The 19,392-nt window shown below is 40.1% G+C and overlaps 1 protein-coding gene across 4 annotated transcripts in view; it reads left to right on the top strand.

Annotated features, from left to right (window-relative positions):
• Positions 1-3,439: 3,439 nt before the first annotated feature.
• The window catches only part of VEZF1 (vascular endothelial zinc finger 1), a 28,611-nt gene continuing 12,658 nt past the window's right edge, over positions 3,440-19,392 (top strand). For 2 of the 4 annotated variants that reach the window (XM_081325041.1, XM_081325038.1), the window contains exons 1-3: positions 14,715-14,843; positions 15,561-16,279; positions 16,865-16,928. In XM_081325041.1, the coding sequence (XP_081181167.1) occupies positions 14,805-14,843; positions 15,561-16,279; positions 16,865-16,928 (822 nt within the window). In that variant the 5' untranslated portion in view covers positions 14,715-14,804. Of the gene's footprint in view, positions 3,715-14,714; positions 14,844-15,560; positions 16,280-16,864; positions 16,929-19,392 lie in introns of those variants that run through there. The other 2 variants (XM_081325039.1, XM_081325040.1) reach the window with 2 other exon arrangements.

Here is a 19,392-nt window from a genome sequence, read left to right as displayed (position 1 = left end):
TGTGACTCTGGGATACTGCAACCGTCATAAATATGAATCAGTTGTCAAGCATCTGAATGTGCTGTTGTAACTTCAAACAGTCACTAAATGAGCTGTTGTAAGTTGAAGACTACCTGTATCTTCTCTAACTCTCCGCTCTCTAACATGCATACAGGAAGCTACCTATTTGTTGACTAGAAGACCTCCAAGTTCCCTTGCAACCTCATTATTTTATGTAATAGGATTATCTTTGCTGCTTTCCTGGTCAAGTGGGTGCAGTCTACCCAGTTTTTTAAGAAAATGTCTGGGGCCCAGGATCATCATCATATTAGAGTGCTTTGTTTTGCATCATGCCACTGTTCCAAATGGTTAAAGGATGTATATGTGAAGGGGGGGGAGAGGCCTAGAGGTGTCAAGGAAAGTATCTAACAGAGAAAAGTGGTTCTCTTTTACTCTTGTCTGGATATTGAATATGTGATTTGCTTTTATCTCTAAAGGGGCAGTTACTCGGATATTAAGATGGATAGATATATCAACTGATGAACTGTTTAATAAAATCACCTAAAATTTACTGGGATGACAACCAACTCTACTGTGGCAGGGGAATATAAGAGATAGAATCATTTACAATCTTAATGGGCTAAAATCCAATTCAAAGAAAAATATATTTAGCAGGAAGAAGCATGTTGAATAATTCAAATAAGTGGATTTGTATTTTTCCCCCCACTACTTTTCTGAATATACCAAGATCTGGTAGCTGAGAAAGTCTTCTGTTTGAATGTTTCCCAAGTTGTTTAAAGAAAACTACATTCTCAGCTTTGGATGCCTCCCCCTTTCACTTTGTAACATGGGGTAGATAATGCTCACAAAGTGACTATAGGGATTATATCAATATAAAGTGTTTTGAAGACCTAAAACCCTCCAAACTTGTTGCATTAAATGCTATATTTTCTTAGTAATCCTGGTATTAGTTGTTAAATTCCATTTCTTTGCCTTTGCTGTCTGTAGACTTATATGAAGACTTACATGAAGCCTTCCAGGAGGACAATTATATGTAACCTGCCAAGAGCCTGTGGGATTGAAAGGGCTAGAAATAAATGAAATTCAGGTTAGTGGCGAGGAAGCAGGTGGTGTACATGGACCACTTCCAAGAGGGGGGTCAAGTGTTTTTTTTTAAGTACACAGTTCATCTGATGCTTGGACTCTTAATTGTTCAATCCACAAACCACTTGGGTGGGAGGTTACAAATGCAATAGGATTTTAACTCCTTTAGCCACATTACCTGTGATTTTAAGATTGGATAAGAAAGAGGTAATCTGTGTCTTTGAGCTAGGTAATTAAATCAAAGGAGTTAGCCTTATTATACGGTTGAGCAAAAACAATGTAAAACTTGTAGATTCTTAATGCCAAAGAAATTCAGTGTTACCACTGGACTTACCAGTATTTCTGGACTACTGTATAAGAGCTACTAAAGTTGAGTTTAATTATGTGATCAGAAACAACTTGAGAAAAAGGCCATCACTATTTTTAATTGACAAACTGTCAGTTCCAGAAATTAAAATGGGGAGAGAAATGTTTATTGGATATTAATGCTAGGTTCACAAATCAAGATTTGTTTTAATCATGGCTTTCAAGGAGATATAAAAGCTAGATTTACACCTCAAGTCATAAATTGTGATTTACTGACCATGTTGTCTAGGTTCATGTTAAAATGACAATTGGCATTATAGTTAAGTGAGATCTCTGAATCCAGTCTAATGTCCTAAAATTATTAACGCTGCAATGTGTGTAATTTTTGGTTGGCAACAGGTCAGACTCTATGAGTTGCAATGAATATGGGAATAAGATTCAATCAAAATTGAACAAGAGATTCCAACAATATAAAAGCATCCATTCTTTGATTCAGTTGGAAAATAGGTATTGGGCAGTATAATTTTAGCAATGTAGTGTTTTTATTTTGAAATGCACGACATTGCCAGATGGAAAATTGTTATAACTGAATGCCATCGATCTTGAATAACTTTCTAATATAGTCCTATCCTAAAAATAGAGCTTAGAGTATGCAGTAAGCCTGTTTAATGTTAATTGGAATTACTTCCAGGTTCAATTAGGATTGGACTGTCTTTTGCACGCCAGGGAGTAGGCTTTTAATGGTTATTTCTATTCTCTTCGCGGCTATAGTGCAAAGGATGGAATATATAATCTTTAACTACTAAATGCAACTTGCTTCCCAGTGAAATGTATAAGGTTTTGCTTTTGCCTCCAAGAAACCCTGGAAGGAGAGAAGCATTCAACTTCTTCTCCAGCTCTTTTGGGTATTTGAGATGTGTTTGAATATTAGTAGCTCAGGTTGGTAGTGGGCTGTTGGTTTTATCTCCAAGCTTGGCAATTTGGCTGCAAACGTTTCATCTCCATTTGGGGGGGACATCTTCAGTGTGCTTTAAACTGAATCTTTTGGGTGTGCTTAGCTTGGGATTTGGCGATCTGATCTTTCAGGGTGACTTACCCCTGAGTAAATGCTCACAAGGCCCTGTCCTCTGGGCTGATTTATAACCTCTGCCAGCCTTTGGGAGTTGATATTATACCCACCATGATTGGCACATCACTAACTGGAAACCACTGAGGAAAAGGCCCAAGTCTGAGGGGAAATGTGCCCTTTTGAAAACCGCTTGAGGTTTCCTGAGGCGATTCCCCCCACCCCAAGAGGAAAGCTCTGATTTGAGGATGGCCGTTTCGTACTTTGAAACAAATCCGACTGTTCAAAATTAGACGATATTTATATATATATTTTTTTAAAAAATGCTGATTACAATTACGGGGGCAGTTAGGGTATTCCCGCTTCTCGGGCTGCCTGGAGAGGCCTTTATGCCCTTTCCCCACCAGAGAGCACGCTCCGTTTCAAAGCTACAGCGAGGGGGCAGGGGGGTGGGGTGGAAGGGTTGAGGGACCGGCCTCGGCCTTCACCCTCTCCTCCATCTTCCCGGCGCTCAAAAGAGGCTCAAGCGCGGTTCCCCCCCCCAACACACACACTTTTTTTTTTTATAATCCCCCTCAGCCGCTTGAGGCGAGCGGGCCGTCCCATTCTCAGCCTCGGCGGGGGCGCCCGCCTCGCGACCCCCACCCCGCCCGACGCTGCGCCCGCCCGCGCGCGCCCGCCGCCGAGAAGGCAGGAGAGGCGGGAGTGCGCGTGCCCCCTGTTCTCCTCCCTCCCCCCCGAACTCGGCTTGTCCGGCTCTCCTCGCTTCTCTCTCTCTCTCTCTCTCTCTCCCTCCCCCCCTGTTGGTGACGATGGTACGGCCCGAGGGTTAGCGGAAGCACGGCCGCTGAGGCGCTGCCATGTTGAGCCGCCTCCGCCTCCTTCGCCGCCGCCGCCGCAGCAGAGGCAGCCGCCGCTTGTGCTTTGTTGTCGGCTCCATGTAGCTGGGGGCCCGGGGGAGGGAGGCGGGGAGGGGGGCGGGCGGGGGAGAGTGCGGCCCAGGGCCAGCCAGCCAGCCAGCCAGCCAGGCAGGCAGGAAGAGCGAGTGCGGCGAGGAGCCGCCGCCGCCACCACCACCACCAGGACCAGGCCGCCGGGCCTGAGGAGAAACCATTTATATAGAGCGACGAGAAGACATTTATTTTTTACCCCCCTCCCTCCTTCTACGAACGGCTCCTCCTCCTCCTCCTCTTCTTCCCCCCCTCCTTTCTCCCGGCCGCAAAACCATGGAGGCCAATTGGACCGCGTTCCTTTTTCAGGTGAGGGGGAGAACAACGCCCGATCGTTAAATATATCTATATCTATCTATATATTTCGGTTTATTTTCCGCTCCTTAGAACACCCATCAACACCGCCCGCCGCGCCCCCCCCCAGACGGCCACCGCGCTCCCCCTCCCCGTTTAGGCCTCCTCGCCAGAGGAGGAATCCGGCCGGCTGCCTCTCAGCAGCGGCGCCCTCGCTTTTCTCTACCGCCCCCCCCCGCCCTCAGCGCAGACGGGGGGGGATATAGCGGGAGGAGGAAGAGGAGGAGAATCTGGTTGCGCTCGCCAGCGCTGTGGGAGGCCAACGGGAGCGCGTTTTCTCCCTCTTTTTCTCCCCCCCTCCTCTCTCTGTTTCCCCCCCCCCATAAATAGCTGCTTTTCCTCCTCAGCGCCGGCGGGGAGGACGGTTTCCCTCCCCCCCCCGCGCGCAGCCTTCGCACGCGCGAAAAACTAAAGAGCGCCCTCCTTTCCCCCGTTTAATTTCTCCCCCCCCCCACCCGAAGGGGCAGAAGAAAAAGAGGGGAGAGTGTTAAGCCGTGTGATTGGGGAAGGGGGGGGGCTGAATGTGCGTGTGTGGGGGGGTTATTTTTCTACTTTTTAAGCTTTGCTCCGAATAGCGTTGGCCGTTCCCCGCCAAACTATTTCCCCGGGTTGTTTTTTGTTTGTTTGTTTGTTTCGTGTTCAAAGGGGAAAAAAAAAAGGAGAATGCTCTCATTGTGGTTGGGATTATGGGGGGGGGGGTTTGCAAGGTTTTGGATACTTCTCGCTTTGGACCAGTCATGTCCTTGTTGCGTGTTTTTTTTTTTAAAAAAAAAAAGGGGGGGGGGAAGGAAAGATCTCGTTTCTTTCTCCTCTGGGCTTTCATTTTTGTTTAAAGATTGCAACTAAATCTGTATCTGTGGGGCTTAACATCCCTGCTGGCTCCATCCCCTACCGTTTTTTCTTGCTGCATTTTTTTTTCTCCCCTTTACCTTTTTCTTCACTCCAGTTCTTTAGAGCGATTTCATCCAATTTGCCGCTGTGTGAGGTTTTTCTTCCTACTCTTTCCCTCTACTCAGAATTTTTTGCTGCATTCCTTGTTTCTTCTGTCTCTGTTCATGGGTGGTGATGGTGGTTAAGGAATAGATTGCAGCATTGCTCTCCTGCTCCTACATCCATTCTGTTCTCTTCTTCCTTCTCGGCCTTCACTGAAATACTCGAATTATTTTCTTATCCCATGTACTGCAAAATGGGATTCTGTGCATACTTTGCTTGCTTTGCTTGCTTGAGTCTCTCTCCATCTTGTGTTTTCAAGCAGCTTCCAGTACTTCAGCAGCTTTATCATTGTCTTTTCTTGTTTCCCTGGGATTCCTGATTCCCTCCCTTGCCAATACATACTGTGAGATTCTCTATCCATTTTGCTTCAGTCTTCAGTAATGTTTGCTTTGAATTATTTTCTTGTTATCAGATGCTTCTGTTACCTCATATTAACGCATCGCCCCCTTTTTTTCTTTTTCTTAACTTTTACTGTTTACTTTGCATGCTTCCTTATTTTTTAATTGCAGCTGTTTCCCTATCATATTTGTATCAATGGCACTTCCATTATCTTTTAAGGTGCCACGTGAGCTTGTAGGGGGTGATCTGTATTAGACTTAGTCAGTCTGGAATTAATTTCTGGCTGCTACATTTTCTACCTCCTGCGCATAATGTTACCCTTGATTGTCACTTTTTAAATGTGTTCTTGGTGGTTTATTTTCTTTTCATCATCTTTGTTCTTGAGAGTGATGGGTTCTTTAATTTTGTGTGCAGTATTCTACTTTTGTCTCCATTGCTACCTCCTGTTGTCTTCCATTTTTGAAGTGCGCTACTTATCTCTACGCATGACAAATTTAGACTCTTCCACTGCTTACAACTTGGTCCTCCAATTTTTTTCTGCTATGTTCTCTGCTTTTGTACTTCGCCCCCCCCCCCCTTTATTTCTGCGGTTCCTCCTAGGATGTCATTGTCACCATTACTTTCTTTTGATCCCCACAGTGTTGTATTTCATTCCATCTGCCTTTTAATTTTGCTATTTTTCTTTTACCTTCATTCTCATCTCTTACAGATGATCACTTACCACTTTCTGCCTTGCAGTTCTAGCTTTACTACTTTATCTTCCTTTCCCCTTTTTATAAACATGCATCAAGATGCTTGTATCTTCTTATCCTTTCTTTTAAAAAAACAGGCACTTTATCTACTCAGTTGTCTTTTGTTCTGCTCTCCTATATTATCCTCTTTAGCCTTTAACCTATTTTCCTCTCTGCCAATCTGCCACATTAAACCATTTGTTTTCCTGTTTCTTTTTGCTGCAACTCTGGGAAGTGCTACATTTCTATTTTAAATTATTTTATGTGATTGTCTACTTGATAACGTGATAACATCTTAAACTTAAGAACAGATATTAAGGTTGACTCAGCCTTCCATCCTTCCGAGGTAGGTAAAATGAGGACCCAGATTGTTGGGGGCAATTAAGCTGACTTTGTAATAATGCCGCTTGGGGTGTGTGTGAAAGCCCTAATAACAGGCATATACATAGAATGAAGGCTATTGCTAAGCTTGTAAGCCGCCCTGAGTCTTCGGAGAAGGGCGGGATATAAATGGAATTAAAATAAATAAATAAAAATAAATAATATTCAGAGGCAGTCAGTTTAGGAAATATAGCTTATTATTCCTTAGGTACAGATTATATTATAGTCTGCTTTGACAATTAAGAGGAATGATGCTGTTTACTGAAACTGAATTAAAATTAATATTGGGACAGAAGTGATTTTATGATGGTGGAGATGATGGATAGGGTAGTTTGGAAAGAAAATACATTCAGCTTTTTTTTTTTGCTTGAGCTAAAAAAAAAAACTTGTTCAAGAGAAAATTCCAGAGATTGTTCTCATCAAATTTGGACTTACTAAGTGATAAAGCATGTCTTCAAGTTAAGCTGTGATTTCTTTAAAAAAGGACTGTTAAGAACTATTAAGGATTCTAGAAAATAATGCACTAAAACGATGGTACATAGCTTGCAAGTTGAGTCATTTGGAAGATCAATCTTCTCTAAGGAATGCTGTATACCAGATTACTTTGTCTTTAAATCTACAAGCCAGATGAGAACCTAGGGTTATAATACATTTTCCTTTTTTAGCTTGAAACTGTATACTAATTACAATACCTCTTTCTTCCCTGAAGGTAAAATAATACCCTACAAATTATGAGTTTGCGTCATTTGCCTACTTAGTTTTCTGTTCTTTTTAAAATGCAAAGCATGACTCCAGTTTAAAAACATGAATTGGAAGAATAAATCTGAGGTGAATGCATTGCAGTCTTTCTTTTCTAAAACCAAAAGCCTTCCAAGTACAAGATGAGTCATTTGCTTAGGTGCCCAGTCTCTGGAAACAGGCTTAGAAGAAGATCTTGAAACCAAAATTTGTTTGATCCTGTAACTCATACAAAGTTTATGTATCTTAACTCTATATACAGTAGGCATGAAGTGTTCTATTATTAACAATTATAAAATATAATTCAGTTAGAAGTCTTATTTGGTCATTCTGAATTTTGTTAATCTCTAGAGAATATTGCATGCCTTCCTCTCTGAATCCTTATGAAATCTTTTTTTTAATAACCACCTAATTGACAGAATGTGGATTGTGGTAAGCTACAGTGGTGCTTTTCTGGAAAATATTGACAATCCTTGTTTTGGAAAGCTGTAATTAATAGAAATGTTGCATTTTTTCATTCTCCACTTTTAGTAAATAGGTAATAATTTTAGAATCATTTCTTAAAAGTCATCTTCAGATCATTGAGTTTAAAATCACAAATTATGACTGTTGTGCCTCCTTATACTTAATATGGTTTTTGGTAATTAAAGAAATATATTTCTGGCTTATATCAGAATTAACATATGTTTTAAAACAGTCTTTAAGTTGCCTAGAAAGTTCAGGCTACATGTTAATAAAGACATCATGCATCTAATAGCTCGTTCAAGGTATGATTCACTGATGCTAATTAGTAACTCTAACATCAAGGTACAATGCAAAAAAACTTTGCCTCTAGCTACAGAAGTTTGTAGTACCAAATTTTTCTACCCTAGGTCATGAAACAGGATTTTGTTTTATTATAAAAATTCCATTCATAAAATAGAAATCCAAGAAGTATTGAATATATATATATAAGATATACCAAATAAACCATGCTTTTTCATTTAGATCCTTGGTTTGGCTCTACAGGAGAAAACAGAACACAAAGGAATATTTATTTAAAGATAACTTTAAGCATATTAAATGCTTTTGTTGTATGTGCCTTTATTTACAAATTAATTCTTAAGATCCCCTTATAGGGCATAACAAAGGGCAACAAGATTTCTAGAATTGGTTACATGTTAACAATTTTCCATTTTAGGAAGCAAGAGCTGTCCAAATAAAGCCTGCCTACCATAGACAAAATAAGGTGGCGACTTCAGGCAATAGAGTTGTAGTACATGAATGGCAGCAACTTTACTTTTATTGTAATTTTTTCGTTTCATGTGCAAAATAATTTATCCAGTTCTTAGCATACTGAATGCATTGGAGTAAAAGGGTGGCATCGTGTGTCACTCTAATCAGTAACACAGTCAATTTGGGGTTGGGTCAATGTGCATATGACCTTTATAATGGAAGGTATCAATATGAGATGACATTAGTAAAGATTTGAGACAAACATGCAACACATAAAAGAGCCTACAAATTATGGCTGCTTGAACCTTGCCCAGAGGATTTGGTCTTTTACAGAATTGCATTCTTCTGTCTTCAGATTCTGTATCCTATGCTCTTAGGCCAGGAATTGGCTGCTGGAGAACTTGGGCTAGAACTATATCTCAAGTTATTTTTCAACTGCACAGAGAAACAAAACTGGGTTTTTGCTGTCTAGACCAGAGGTCCCCAACCTTTTGGGCACAAGGGACCGGTTCCATGGAGAAGAGGCTTTCCACAGACCGGAGGGTGGGTGGTTTTATGTGGTGCCGGCATCTTGTGGATGGGGTTTTCTTTTTTTATGCGGCCCAGTTGCTGGCATGCCTCATCCCAGTACTGGTCCACGGCCTTGGGGTTGGGGACTCCTGATCTAGACTGATCAGAATTGGGCATCGCTGAAAGAAAGTGGAATGGATTCTGCCCTGCCACATTATATTCTGTAAATTTTCTTCAGATGCCCTTCAGATATATAGTCTTCAGCTTCCAATATATATACTAAATATAGTAAAGTGGTATACAGTCCTAGTTTACTTTTCAGCATTGTGTTTGGTTGTATTTCTTTCATTGCTCAAAAAGCTAGTTGCGGAATCATTTAGGTGAAATCCTGATGGAAAGTGGAATCTTGTGTTGGGGTCATTCTCTGGTCACCATTCTCTATTCATGCTATCAAATATGCTTGTTTTTTGAAATGCAAGCTTTGCTTGCAGACCTTGTTATTTTTCTTAGGCAACAATGATCTGTGCAGTGAGAATAGATTTGGGAACTCAGCATAGAGCCTATTCTGAAAGCTCCTTGCACTTAAAGAATAAAACAGCTGCAGGCATCTTTCCCATCTCCAGTAAGCGATTAATTTTTACAGAACTGTAAAGTTAGTTAGTATATAGCAACAGTAGCCAAATTAAAAACATCTGGTCATATTTTTATCCCAATTTTTCAGATTGGAAAACAGGGAAATATCATTGCATAGACAAACCAGGTTTTCAGCTGTCCCAGGTCCTGGCTAGAAATGCTTTCTCATTTCCACATCTCTGTTCTCATGTACAAATGCAATAGACAAGGAGAGAAGACTAGTCAGAAAAGCTGAAGAGCAAAAACACACAATTGCCATTTCCTGTCTTACGTAGTATGGGTAATAGATTGTGGAAGCTTGGCAAATCACGTTATGGATCACCAGCTGTTCTTTTCCTGCCTAAAAAGTTATGAGCTACGTATTTGACTTAGATCAGACTATTCAAGTGGAAAAAATCCTGTTGAAATGCAACTCATGAGAGGGTTGCACGTTGTAGACTGGGGCTGGGATCCAAAGAACTCTTAAGTAGCTTAGGGGTGGAGCATTCAATCAGTTTTTGTCAGACAAAAGCCGCCTGTGTTTCATGATAAACTGCTTTTGAAATGGAGTGTTTCAAAACTAACTTGTGATGATGCATATAGTGTAAAACTTTGTGAGAGCTTTAGCCTGTTTTTCTGCATTAAGCACACAGTACTGTAACTTTTTAACTTTAAGGAAACCTATGAGCTATTTCCAGCTGTAAACGTTTTTGAAAATCTTTGTGGATACTTGTTTTTGGTGATATTGTTATTGTTGTATTGGTGTACAAAGAATGGTTCTTCAAAAATGTTATTTTAAAAGAACTCTTTCTACCAAAGTGTTTTCAGTGTTGTCAAGTCAAATCTATTTCAACCACTACTGTAATGGGTGAATAAATTCTGATTCAGAATAAGAACAGTTCTGCCTATGACAAATTCTGTTTAAGCTTAAGTAAGGAAAAGCAGTGTTTTTTTAATCTTTCTATCCCAATTTTTCAGGGACTAACCTATAATAAAGGAAATTTGATGATGACAATTGAATTAATAGATCAAACTAAGTTCTTTAGGTAGCAGTTCATTTGGAGTATTTAAAAACTTGAATTAAGGAAAGTTCTAGGATCTAAGGCTAATACTGTACAGATAGTCCTTGACTTAACAAGAGTTTATTTAGTGACCGAAGTTACTATGGCACTGGAAAAAGTGATTTATGACCATTTTTCACACGACCATTGCATCACCCCAGTGGTCATGTGATCAGAATTCAGATGCTTGGCAACTGACCCATATTTATTATGGTTGCAGTGTCCCTGAGTCATGTGATCACTTTTTGTGACCTTCTGACAAGCAAAGTCAATAGGGAAAATGGATTCACTTAACAGCTGTGTTACTAAGTTAACAACTGTGATGGTTTCACTTAACAACTGCAGCAACAAAGGTCGGAAAATGGGGTTAAACTCACTGAACAACCCTCTTGCTTAGCAACAGAAATCTGGATCTCAAGTTGAGGACTATCTGTAGTCTGTAGAAGAAAATCAAGATGCACTTAAACTGTTCATTGCTGAGTAATGGCATGCTCTGTATGGTTTATTCCGAGTCATCTTGCTCTCTGGCATGTTTAACAGTTGTGTAGCAATTGGAGTGGCAGTGCTCATACAGCACCTCTGCAGTTCCTTTAATGCAGTGCATTTTTGTTGCATTGCAAAGCTGTTGCAGTTGCAGCACTGCCCTGAGAAAATAAGTGTTTGGTTTAAGGAGTTGCAGACAGGAGCTAAGTACCACATACTCTGTAGTATATTTTGTCTTTGAAACTTAAGTATTTCTAACTTAAGAAAATTTCATGGAGATTCTATCCTGTCCTGTGAGGTCAAATTTATTTATATTGCTTTCTCAATGTTCTATTTAACATAGATGACTTTTTAAAGGTATGTGGCATAAGGGGAAGGGAAACTCTTGCTTGAAAACTGAAATTATTCTTAAGAGAGTATAGATTTAAAAGTACCTATGCTTCTGTGAAAATTGTCCCTCTTGTTCCTATTCCCTCTGCTTGAACTCTACATTTTTAACATGGTAATAGAAACATTCAAAATACATTGAATGTTTGCACAATATATATCTGCTGTATATCTCAGGTGGTAGGACCCTCTATAAAATAAGTTACTGGACCATACCTCATTCTGTAACTCGTTTGTGTCTGTTCCCAAACATAGTGATAAGATCTCTAGGCTTCAAACTCAGACTAGTTTTAGAAATTAATATTTTGGAGTTATGACCTAATTTCCTTCTGTTTTTTTTAAGCAGTAGCTGGCCAAAAAAGAATAATTCTTATTTTTGCCTATTTTCAATTGCTTAGAATGCCATAGTCATTCTATTATACTGTATTGTTTCAGAAAGTGTGAGCTTCAAATTCATATTCTGTAGATTTCTTTCCAGCAGAGACAATCAGTTTGCAAGTAACTGAATCAACTAGTTCCTTCTTTAGCTAGCTGTGGTTACAACCAGGCTGCTTCATGGCTTTGTTTCAGAAGCTAAAGCCTATCATTGTGCTATTCTTTCATATGTATTCACAATCTAATAAAGTATACTGAGTATTCATAATTATTTTCGTAACTTGTAGTTAACCAAATAGTCTGTCATTAAGATAGAGATCATGTAATATGTTGAATATCATGAAATACACCCAGTCATTACCTCAAAAATTGCTCCCCTCAGGGAATCAAAAGATGGGTTGCTGTAATGAGCGCCTTACCACATCCCTTTGGGATGAGTGCCTGTGTTTGGAAAATAAATGGCTTATTGGGGAAATCACGGCGGGTAAAATTATGTAACTGTAGTATCAATGAGGGTTCTTTGGCTGAGGATTGGTTTTTATTTTATATAAAAAAAATAAGGGAGATTCCTCCATGGTTTTTGTTCATAAGTGAAAATTATTAATTTTTGAGTTGTCAAGAGTATAATTTATAAATGCTCCCATTTATGAAAGCAGATGTTGGTTTTCAGAGTGTATTACTGCAAAAACATGAGTTACCTTGGAAATTTTTCAGTATATAATAGGTATGAAATAAGCTTATTAAGAATGTCTATGCCTCTCCCCCACGAGGTGCAGATTTGTACCACAACTCATTGCTTCCAACTAAATAGAAAAATTGTAGTGGGACGAGTATATTTAGGTTAAGACATAAGATGGGAATAAGGTAAGACGGTTCAGTTTTGAAGACTGACCATATGACCACCAAACTGCTTTCCAGGACCTTCAGAATAGCTTTTAAACACATTTTATTTTTTTAAAAAAATTGTGGTATGGATTCCCATCAAGTAACAAATACTGTAATGCAATCCTCAAAATAGGTTGATTAGAATGTTTTTTAAAAAGATATTTTTCCAAAATCTAGGGAGACAAATTAAAAATCTAGCTTTGCTTCTACCTACGCATGTGGCAAGGTTCTGCCATCTTCAACCTTCTCAAAAACATGTTGCCCTCAGATCAATAATCGCCTACCTAACTACATAAAATTTCTTGAAATTTTGATGAAGCAGAAAGAATTTCTTAAGTTTATGGGGAAAATATGTTTGGGAGGAATTGAAAAATGTGCAGTACTTCTACCCATAACTTGATATGTTTATAAACATATGTTTGGTGTTGAAATACAATAATTATAAGTGTTTATTGACTGAACTTTCTTTAAAGTAATTTAATTAGAGCTGCTGAACTCAAGCAACAGATTTTCATTTTTGCTTTGCTAAGGAGAAGCAGGCAGTCAAAAAAAGTTAACATTGAAGACAAAAAAACCCCAGCTTTGGTAAAACAAAGGAGGCTGTGTACTCCAAACTTTGTATCCCCAACAAGTACAAAAAGCATTGATTTTTCAGAAGATGAGGGGAAAAAAAATCAGGAGTCAAAATTCAGAATACGGATTTTGTCTAATCAGTCTCATTTTCTGACTCCTGAAAATTGATGATTTGACTCTTTGAGGCAAGTTTCTCTACCATTTCATGTGTTAATCTTGGTATAAATTCTAAAAACATAGTTCACATTTTATCCATTTTCTACATTATTTAAAATGAAATCATTAGCAAGTGAGTCACATTCTTTCTTTCTTCAATATTTTGTGAGAAGAAATAAGATCACGAGGTATTTTTCCCCCTTGGACTTTTATATTTCTGGCCTACATCGTTGATGGTCAACAATGAATTCTAACTGCTTTGAGTGTAGGAGTTGTGGAACACCAGAATATCTTGACATTCATACCGTTTAGCAAATGTCATATATTTAAAAAAACTCACTTTATATTTCCCTGTAAACCATATTCACTACGTAGTTCTGTTGGGTATGAATCAATTTGTCTTCATTAAATCAGTGGAAAGCAGGCTTCCTAAAAGTTATGTTCACATTTTTCCTAAAAATAGAAAAGGTTGGATTCTGCTGAAGGTTCAATACACATTGGCATTACTCAGGTGACCTTGAGAACACAGGTAAACCTCCAAATGGCCTCAAAGACACTCAAAGAATGCAAATGACCAGCTGTCTGCAAGGAGTATAAATCCTTCCCTTCCCCACCATCCATTCAGAGCTGAAGAAGCTTCTTGGATGAGGAGCAAAACGTCTTCAAAGAGAAACGGAGAAAGTCCAGTGGCCTCCTGAAACAGCCCCTTTGGGTTGGATTCTGCTAGACTTCCCAAGGGAAATAATTTTATAAAAGGGTGTGCACAAACTGTTGGCTGTCTGTACTAAAGGTTGTGTATATTAGAACAAGTTCCATTTGTTAAAATGGTATTATTCGTAACTGAAATAAATGTAAAATGTGGCATTTAAAGAGTTGCTTGGTGATTCTGCTGAGTGCTGTTTTTTATTTATTTTTGATAAGTTGGGATCTGGAAGGAGGACGTGTGTCCTTCGTGATCGTGCTAGTTCTTTCTGTGGCTTTTGACACAGCCAGCTCTAGTGTCTTACAGGAAGGACTGCCTCCAGGGGGTGGGGAAATAGATTCATTGTCTTGCATTGGCTCCATTCTCTCCTTAGTGGGTGGTTTCAGTTTGTGAAAGAAAGAGATGAGAGGTCAACTGAGTGGTCCTAATTTTGGGAATGCTGTAGGAATCACTTCTCCTTGCTTTTTAACAAGAAGCTACTGGGTGAAATCATCCGGCAATTCAAGGTATGATAGCATGAGTATACGTGTGATACTCTACAGTATGTTCTTATCCTATAAGGCAGATGCTGTCGTGATGGTGCCTGGAAGTCGTAAGATTTCGGTTGGGAAAGGAAAGGTTGAAGCTGAATGTGGGTAAGATAGGTTTGTCTATCCATTGGGGTTCTCTGTTGCTGCAATACAGGGGTCCTTCTGGACTTATGGTTTCTGATTCATCAAGTGGAGTTGTTGCCAGAGAAGCCTATATCTAGGTTCAGCTGGTGCACCAACTGGGCAAGAAGACCTGGCCACAACAGCTCAGACTTTCATCACTACCCACCTTGACTATTACAATGCATTTTTCACGAGGCCGTCTCTAAAGAGTACTTGGAAAGTGCTGCTAGCCCAGAATGCAGCGGTCCTCATGGTTTATTGGCGCTCACTACTATCAGCGGTGATTTTGGTGGGTCCAGCATTGGCTACTGAATTAGTTTTCTAGGTACAGTTCAAGGTGCTGATATTGTTCTGTAAAGCCTTTATGACTTAGCTCTTGATTACTTCAGCTCCAAAGAGAAAACTGGGAAGAAACATTTTGCAATCCTACCTCTCCAAGAGATTTGTGGGGTTGAGACTAGTGACGCTGCTTTTCTGTGGCAACACTGGAGCTTTGGAACAGCATCCTAGGGGGAGGACAGGCAGGCCATCGCCTTGTTGGCTTTCTGGAAACTGAAAAATCGAGCTGTTTCAGGAGCCCTACCTGCTTTTTGTGTTATTTTTTGTTTCTGATCTTGTTATTCCTGTCATTATTTTGATTGCATTTAACCTCACCGTGAATATTTTAACTTTGGTTTATGTAGCCTGAAGGCTACCGAAAATTGTTTGATTGTGATGGGGTAGATGATGGGTGGGTGAGTGGGTGGATGGATGGAGTGGAATGGAGTGCTAATATCTCCAAAAGTGTACTTTCACCATTTTTGGTTTCTAGTTAGAAACTTTTTTTAAAAACAAAGGTAAACATTTGAATGTAAGAATTTTAGCAGTTAAGGACCTTCGGTTTCTTTTGAAGTCAGAGCTATATGTTGACTCTCCATGAGTAGATTGCTAAGTTGTGTGTTTTTTCTGCTGATCAAGTGCACACATTGCATCCCTCACTTCTGAAAGTGTGAATGTTTGGTTTCAGGCACACGAAGCATCGCATCACCAGCAGCAAGCAGCACAAAATAGTTTGCTGCCTCTCCTAAGCTCAGCTGTCGAACCTCCTGACCAGAAGCCCATTTTACCCTTGCCGATAACACAGAAACCTCAACCCCCACCTGAAACACTAAAAGATGCCATTGTTGGGATTAAAAAGGAGAAGCCGAAAACCTCCTTTGTATGTACGTACTGCAGCAAGGCCTTCAGGGACAGCTACCATTTGCGGCGCCACGAATCCTGCCACACTGGGATAAAGCTGGTGTCACGGCCAAAGAAAGCCCCTGCGACAATGGTGCCCCTAATCTCCACCATTGCAGGGGACAACAGCCGGACATCGCTGGTTTCCACCATTGCAGGCATCTTGTCAACCGTCACAACGTCTTCCTCTGCTACCAACCCAAGCAGTAGTGCCGGCGCCACAGCCATGCCGGGGACACAGACTGTGAAGAAGCCCAGCAAGCCCGTCAAAAAGAACCACGCCTGTGAGATGTGCGGCAAGGCATTCCGGGATGTCTATCACCTAAACAGACACAAGCTGTCCCACTCGGATGAGAAGCCTTTTGAGTGCCCAATTTGCAACCAGCGCTTCAAGAGGAAGGACCGCATGACCTATCACGTGAGGTCTCATGAGGGTGGCATCACCAAACCTTACACCTGTGGTGTTTGTGGAAAAGGCTTTTCGAGGTACCATGTAGAAAATCCCAGGCGAGCTCAAGTATTGGATTTTCATTCTGCGTTCGCGGTGGGTGGGAGGATGGGAGGAATTGGGATAGGAGAGAAAGAAGCAGGGATGGGATGGAGATGGGGAAGAGGGGCACCAGGAGAAGTATCTTTGAATTTAAATCTGCAGTCAGCCTTTGCTAATGGTGGGAAATAACTGCTTGTTTAAAATCCAGAATTAATTAGCCTGCCTTTGGCCTGTAATGAAGGCATAGGCCTTTTTTTAGCACCTTTTGTAAGTGTTACTATGTAAGGCATTAATTTAGCAGTGTTGTGGAATCACACAGCCTCCATCTTGCTTGGATAATCTCCCATTTTAAATGGCTAATAGACCTTAAGATAATTTTTATCAATTTAGATTTTTCTGGGGAGATGTTCAATAATGACAGGAAACTCACTTGTGTAGCTGAGGTTTTGCGCTATGAAGATTTTCTCAGAAAAATTGAGATCATAGATTTATGTATCTAGGAAATTCCTCTTGTGAAGGATGTTGGATTGAATAGTGGTTTAATTCTGTGTTTGTGTAACAATTGGTTTTCTTGTGCCTTTACTTTTCTTCTTTTTCCACAGACCTGATCACTTAAGTTGTCACGTCAAACATGTTCACTCCACAGAGAGACCCTTCAAATGCCAAGTAAGAATTTTTTTATTGATCTGTAGTGCTTAGCTTATTAAGACACCCAAGTGGACTCTAGTAGAATCTGAAGTTAGACATCATTAGATGAAATGGAAGGTTCAGAGCCAAGTATTAAAATTAACCCCCATTATGACCTTTGGGCAGCACATAACTAAACTCTAAAAAGTAAAGAGGGTTGGACCTGGTTAATATGGACAGACACCAGCAGGAAATACCGGAATCGTAGGCAATTGTGGAAAGCCAGTAAAAGTTGGTGTCAAATGCTTCTGCTGATAAGGAAATTACAGTAGATGAGCTTGGTTCATAGTCTTATCCTTTGAAAAATACATTAGAAGTTAATAAAGGCCTCAGCCTGGGCAATATCCCCATGAACGTGATTAAGTAAGAATCAGAAAGAGTTACTTGGGAATAAGTTGAAAAAGTTATGGGAGCAGAGGAAGTCACACTTGAACAAAAATTAATCGTGAGAAAAAACTAACTTGGACTGGTACTTATTAGGCCAACTGAAGCTTTACAAAATAATTGCAAAATTTAGAGTTGTGTTTTTTTAAAAAACCCCCTCTTCATTAGTAAGTTATTAAAATCCAACAAAGCCCCCCCCAAAGAATGAGGGTCAGTGTGGTAGATTCCATTCTAAAATGGAGTGAAAGAGCCTCCAAAGTTTGCAAATGGGGTTTTGTCAGGCCAGAGATGGAGTTTGGCTGCATCCTCCCAGAATTATTGGTGCAAGAGGTTGGACATCTGTTTGCCTGGGATGGTATAAGGCAGGGGTAGGCAGCCTCGGCTCTTTTATGACTCATGGACTTCAACTCCCAGAATTCCTGAGTCAGCATAGCTGACTCAGGAATTCTGGGAGTTGAAGTCCATGAGTCATAAAAGAGCCGAGGTTGCCTACCCCTGGTATAAGGTCTCCTGCCTTGAGCAAGGGGTTGAACTAGAAGACCTCCGAGGCCTATCTGTGCATCAAGAAAAAGAAATACGCAGGGAATTGATTACTCCCTATTCTTGGAAATACAAAACCTAGGTGATAATGCCAGGACTATTTTTATCCTATCCTGCGCGCATAAATTTTGGTTATAATAATGAGAGTTGTCTTTATCAGCACATTTTGAAAGGCGCCATATTGTGGAAAGCTGAAGCACAAGAATGATTAATACACAAATAAAGTAAAATGCAACACTTAACGAGTGTCTAAAACCTGCTGTTGCATTTACAGTATACGGAGCGTTTGTGAATAATGAGCTATAGTAATGACATCTAACATAACATAAGTAAAAAAATAAAAGTCTTCATGTAGAAATAGAACCCTGTGGGTAAGCGTGTGCCGCCTTGAGGACTAACCACCTTCCTTGCAGCCACTGCTACACTTCATTCAGTGGGGTCCCAGGAGAAGGGCCTCAGAGCTTCACACAAAAGAAGGTGAACACAGTTTCTCTTTATAGCTTGCGATGAGGAAAGCTGGTGGCATACGGGAATGTGTCGTGGAAGGTGTTCTGTGTTCCTGACTGTTTCAAACCCATGCATGTTCCAGTGAAAACTTGAAACAGGGTTTTATTTTTATTTAACTTTAGAATAGGCCACCCCATTCCCAAAGCTTCTGAACAACTAACAATCAGAAACGTTGCCTCCAGTTAAAAACAAACCCCCTCAAAGATATGTAAACCCACGTATAATATAATAAATGAAAATAATAACGGTAGCAGAAGTTTCTGAAAAAATATAAAGTCTTTTGATGAAGTTTCATTTCAAATACCATCCTGTGGCTGCTGCCAGATACTTTCAGGAGCTTTTGCATCAAGCCAAACAATTCTGGACTTAATAGTGACAAACTATTTTAGTTATGGAGTCTTACTAGGACCTAAAGAAGAGCTCGTAACTATTGACTGGAGGCCACAGTTGTTTTCAGATGACTGAACAACAGGGGTGGGCAACCAGTGGACCTTAAAGTTTCCCCTTCAATGCCTGAGGGCTAGTGCACTTTCCAGCAATTTTGAAGGTAAAAATGCACAAAAGGAGTATAGTGTGAGCTTTAAAATAACCTAACATTGAGTTTAAAGAGCAAATTCCTAAGCCTGGGTGAACAGGATAAATCCAGGGCTGCCTTATGGTATGGCATGCCTCTGCCCATCTTACTTTACCACCTGACCCACTGTGGCTTTTCTTTTAAAAAATAAAGTGTTCTCTGGTTATCAAAAGATTGCCCATTTTTGTTGGTTTGTTATTTCCCCTTTGTCCGGCTTGTCACTTCACCTCTAATGTCAGACTGCATTTGTTTAGGCAGGCTAATATTTTTTTTAATGTGGGCTAATAATGTGCAAAGTTTATTTTTAAAAAAATTTCTCCGTTCCTCTTCTGTTTAGCTTTATCATTGTGTTTCTAAGCCGGTTCCTGATGACTCATTTTGGCCATTAAATGATTTGATTTAAAAGAAAGTATGATTCATACTTTTCAATCTGTTTTT

The sequence above is a fragment of the Vipera berus genome (assembly GCF_964194415.1).
Source record: "Vipera berus genome assembly, chromosome: 1".
In the NCBI taxonomy this organism is placed as follows: domain Eukaryota; kingdom Metazoa; phylum Chordata; class Lepidosauria; order Squamata; family Viperidae; genus Vipera; species Vipera berus.
The sequence above is the reverse complement of the archived record's forward strand: the minus strand, read 5'-3'. Positions and strand labels throughout refer to the sequence as shown.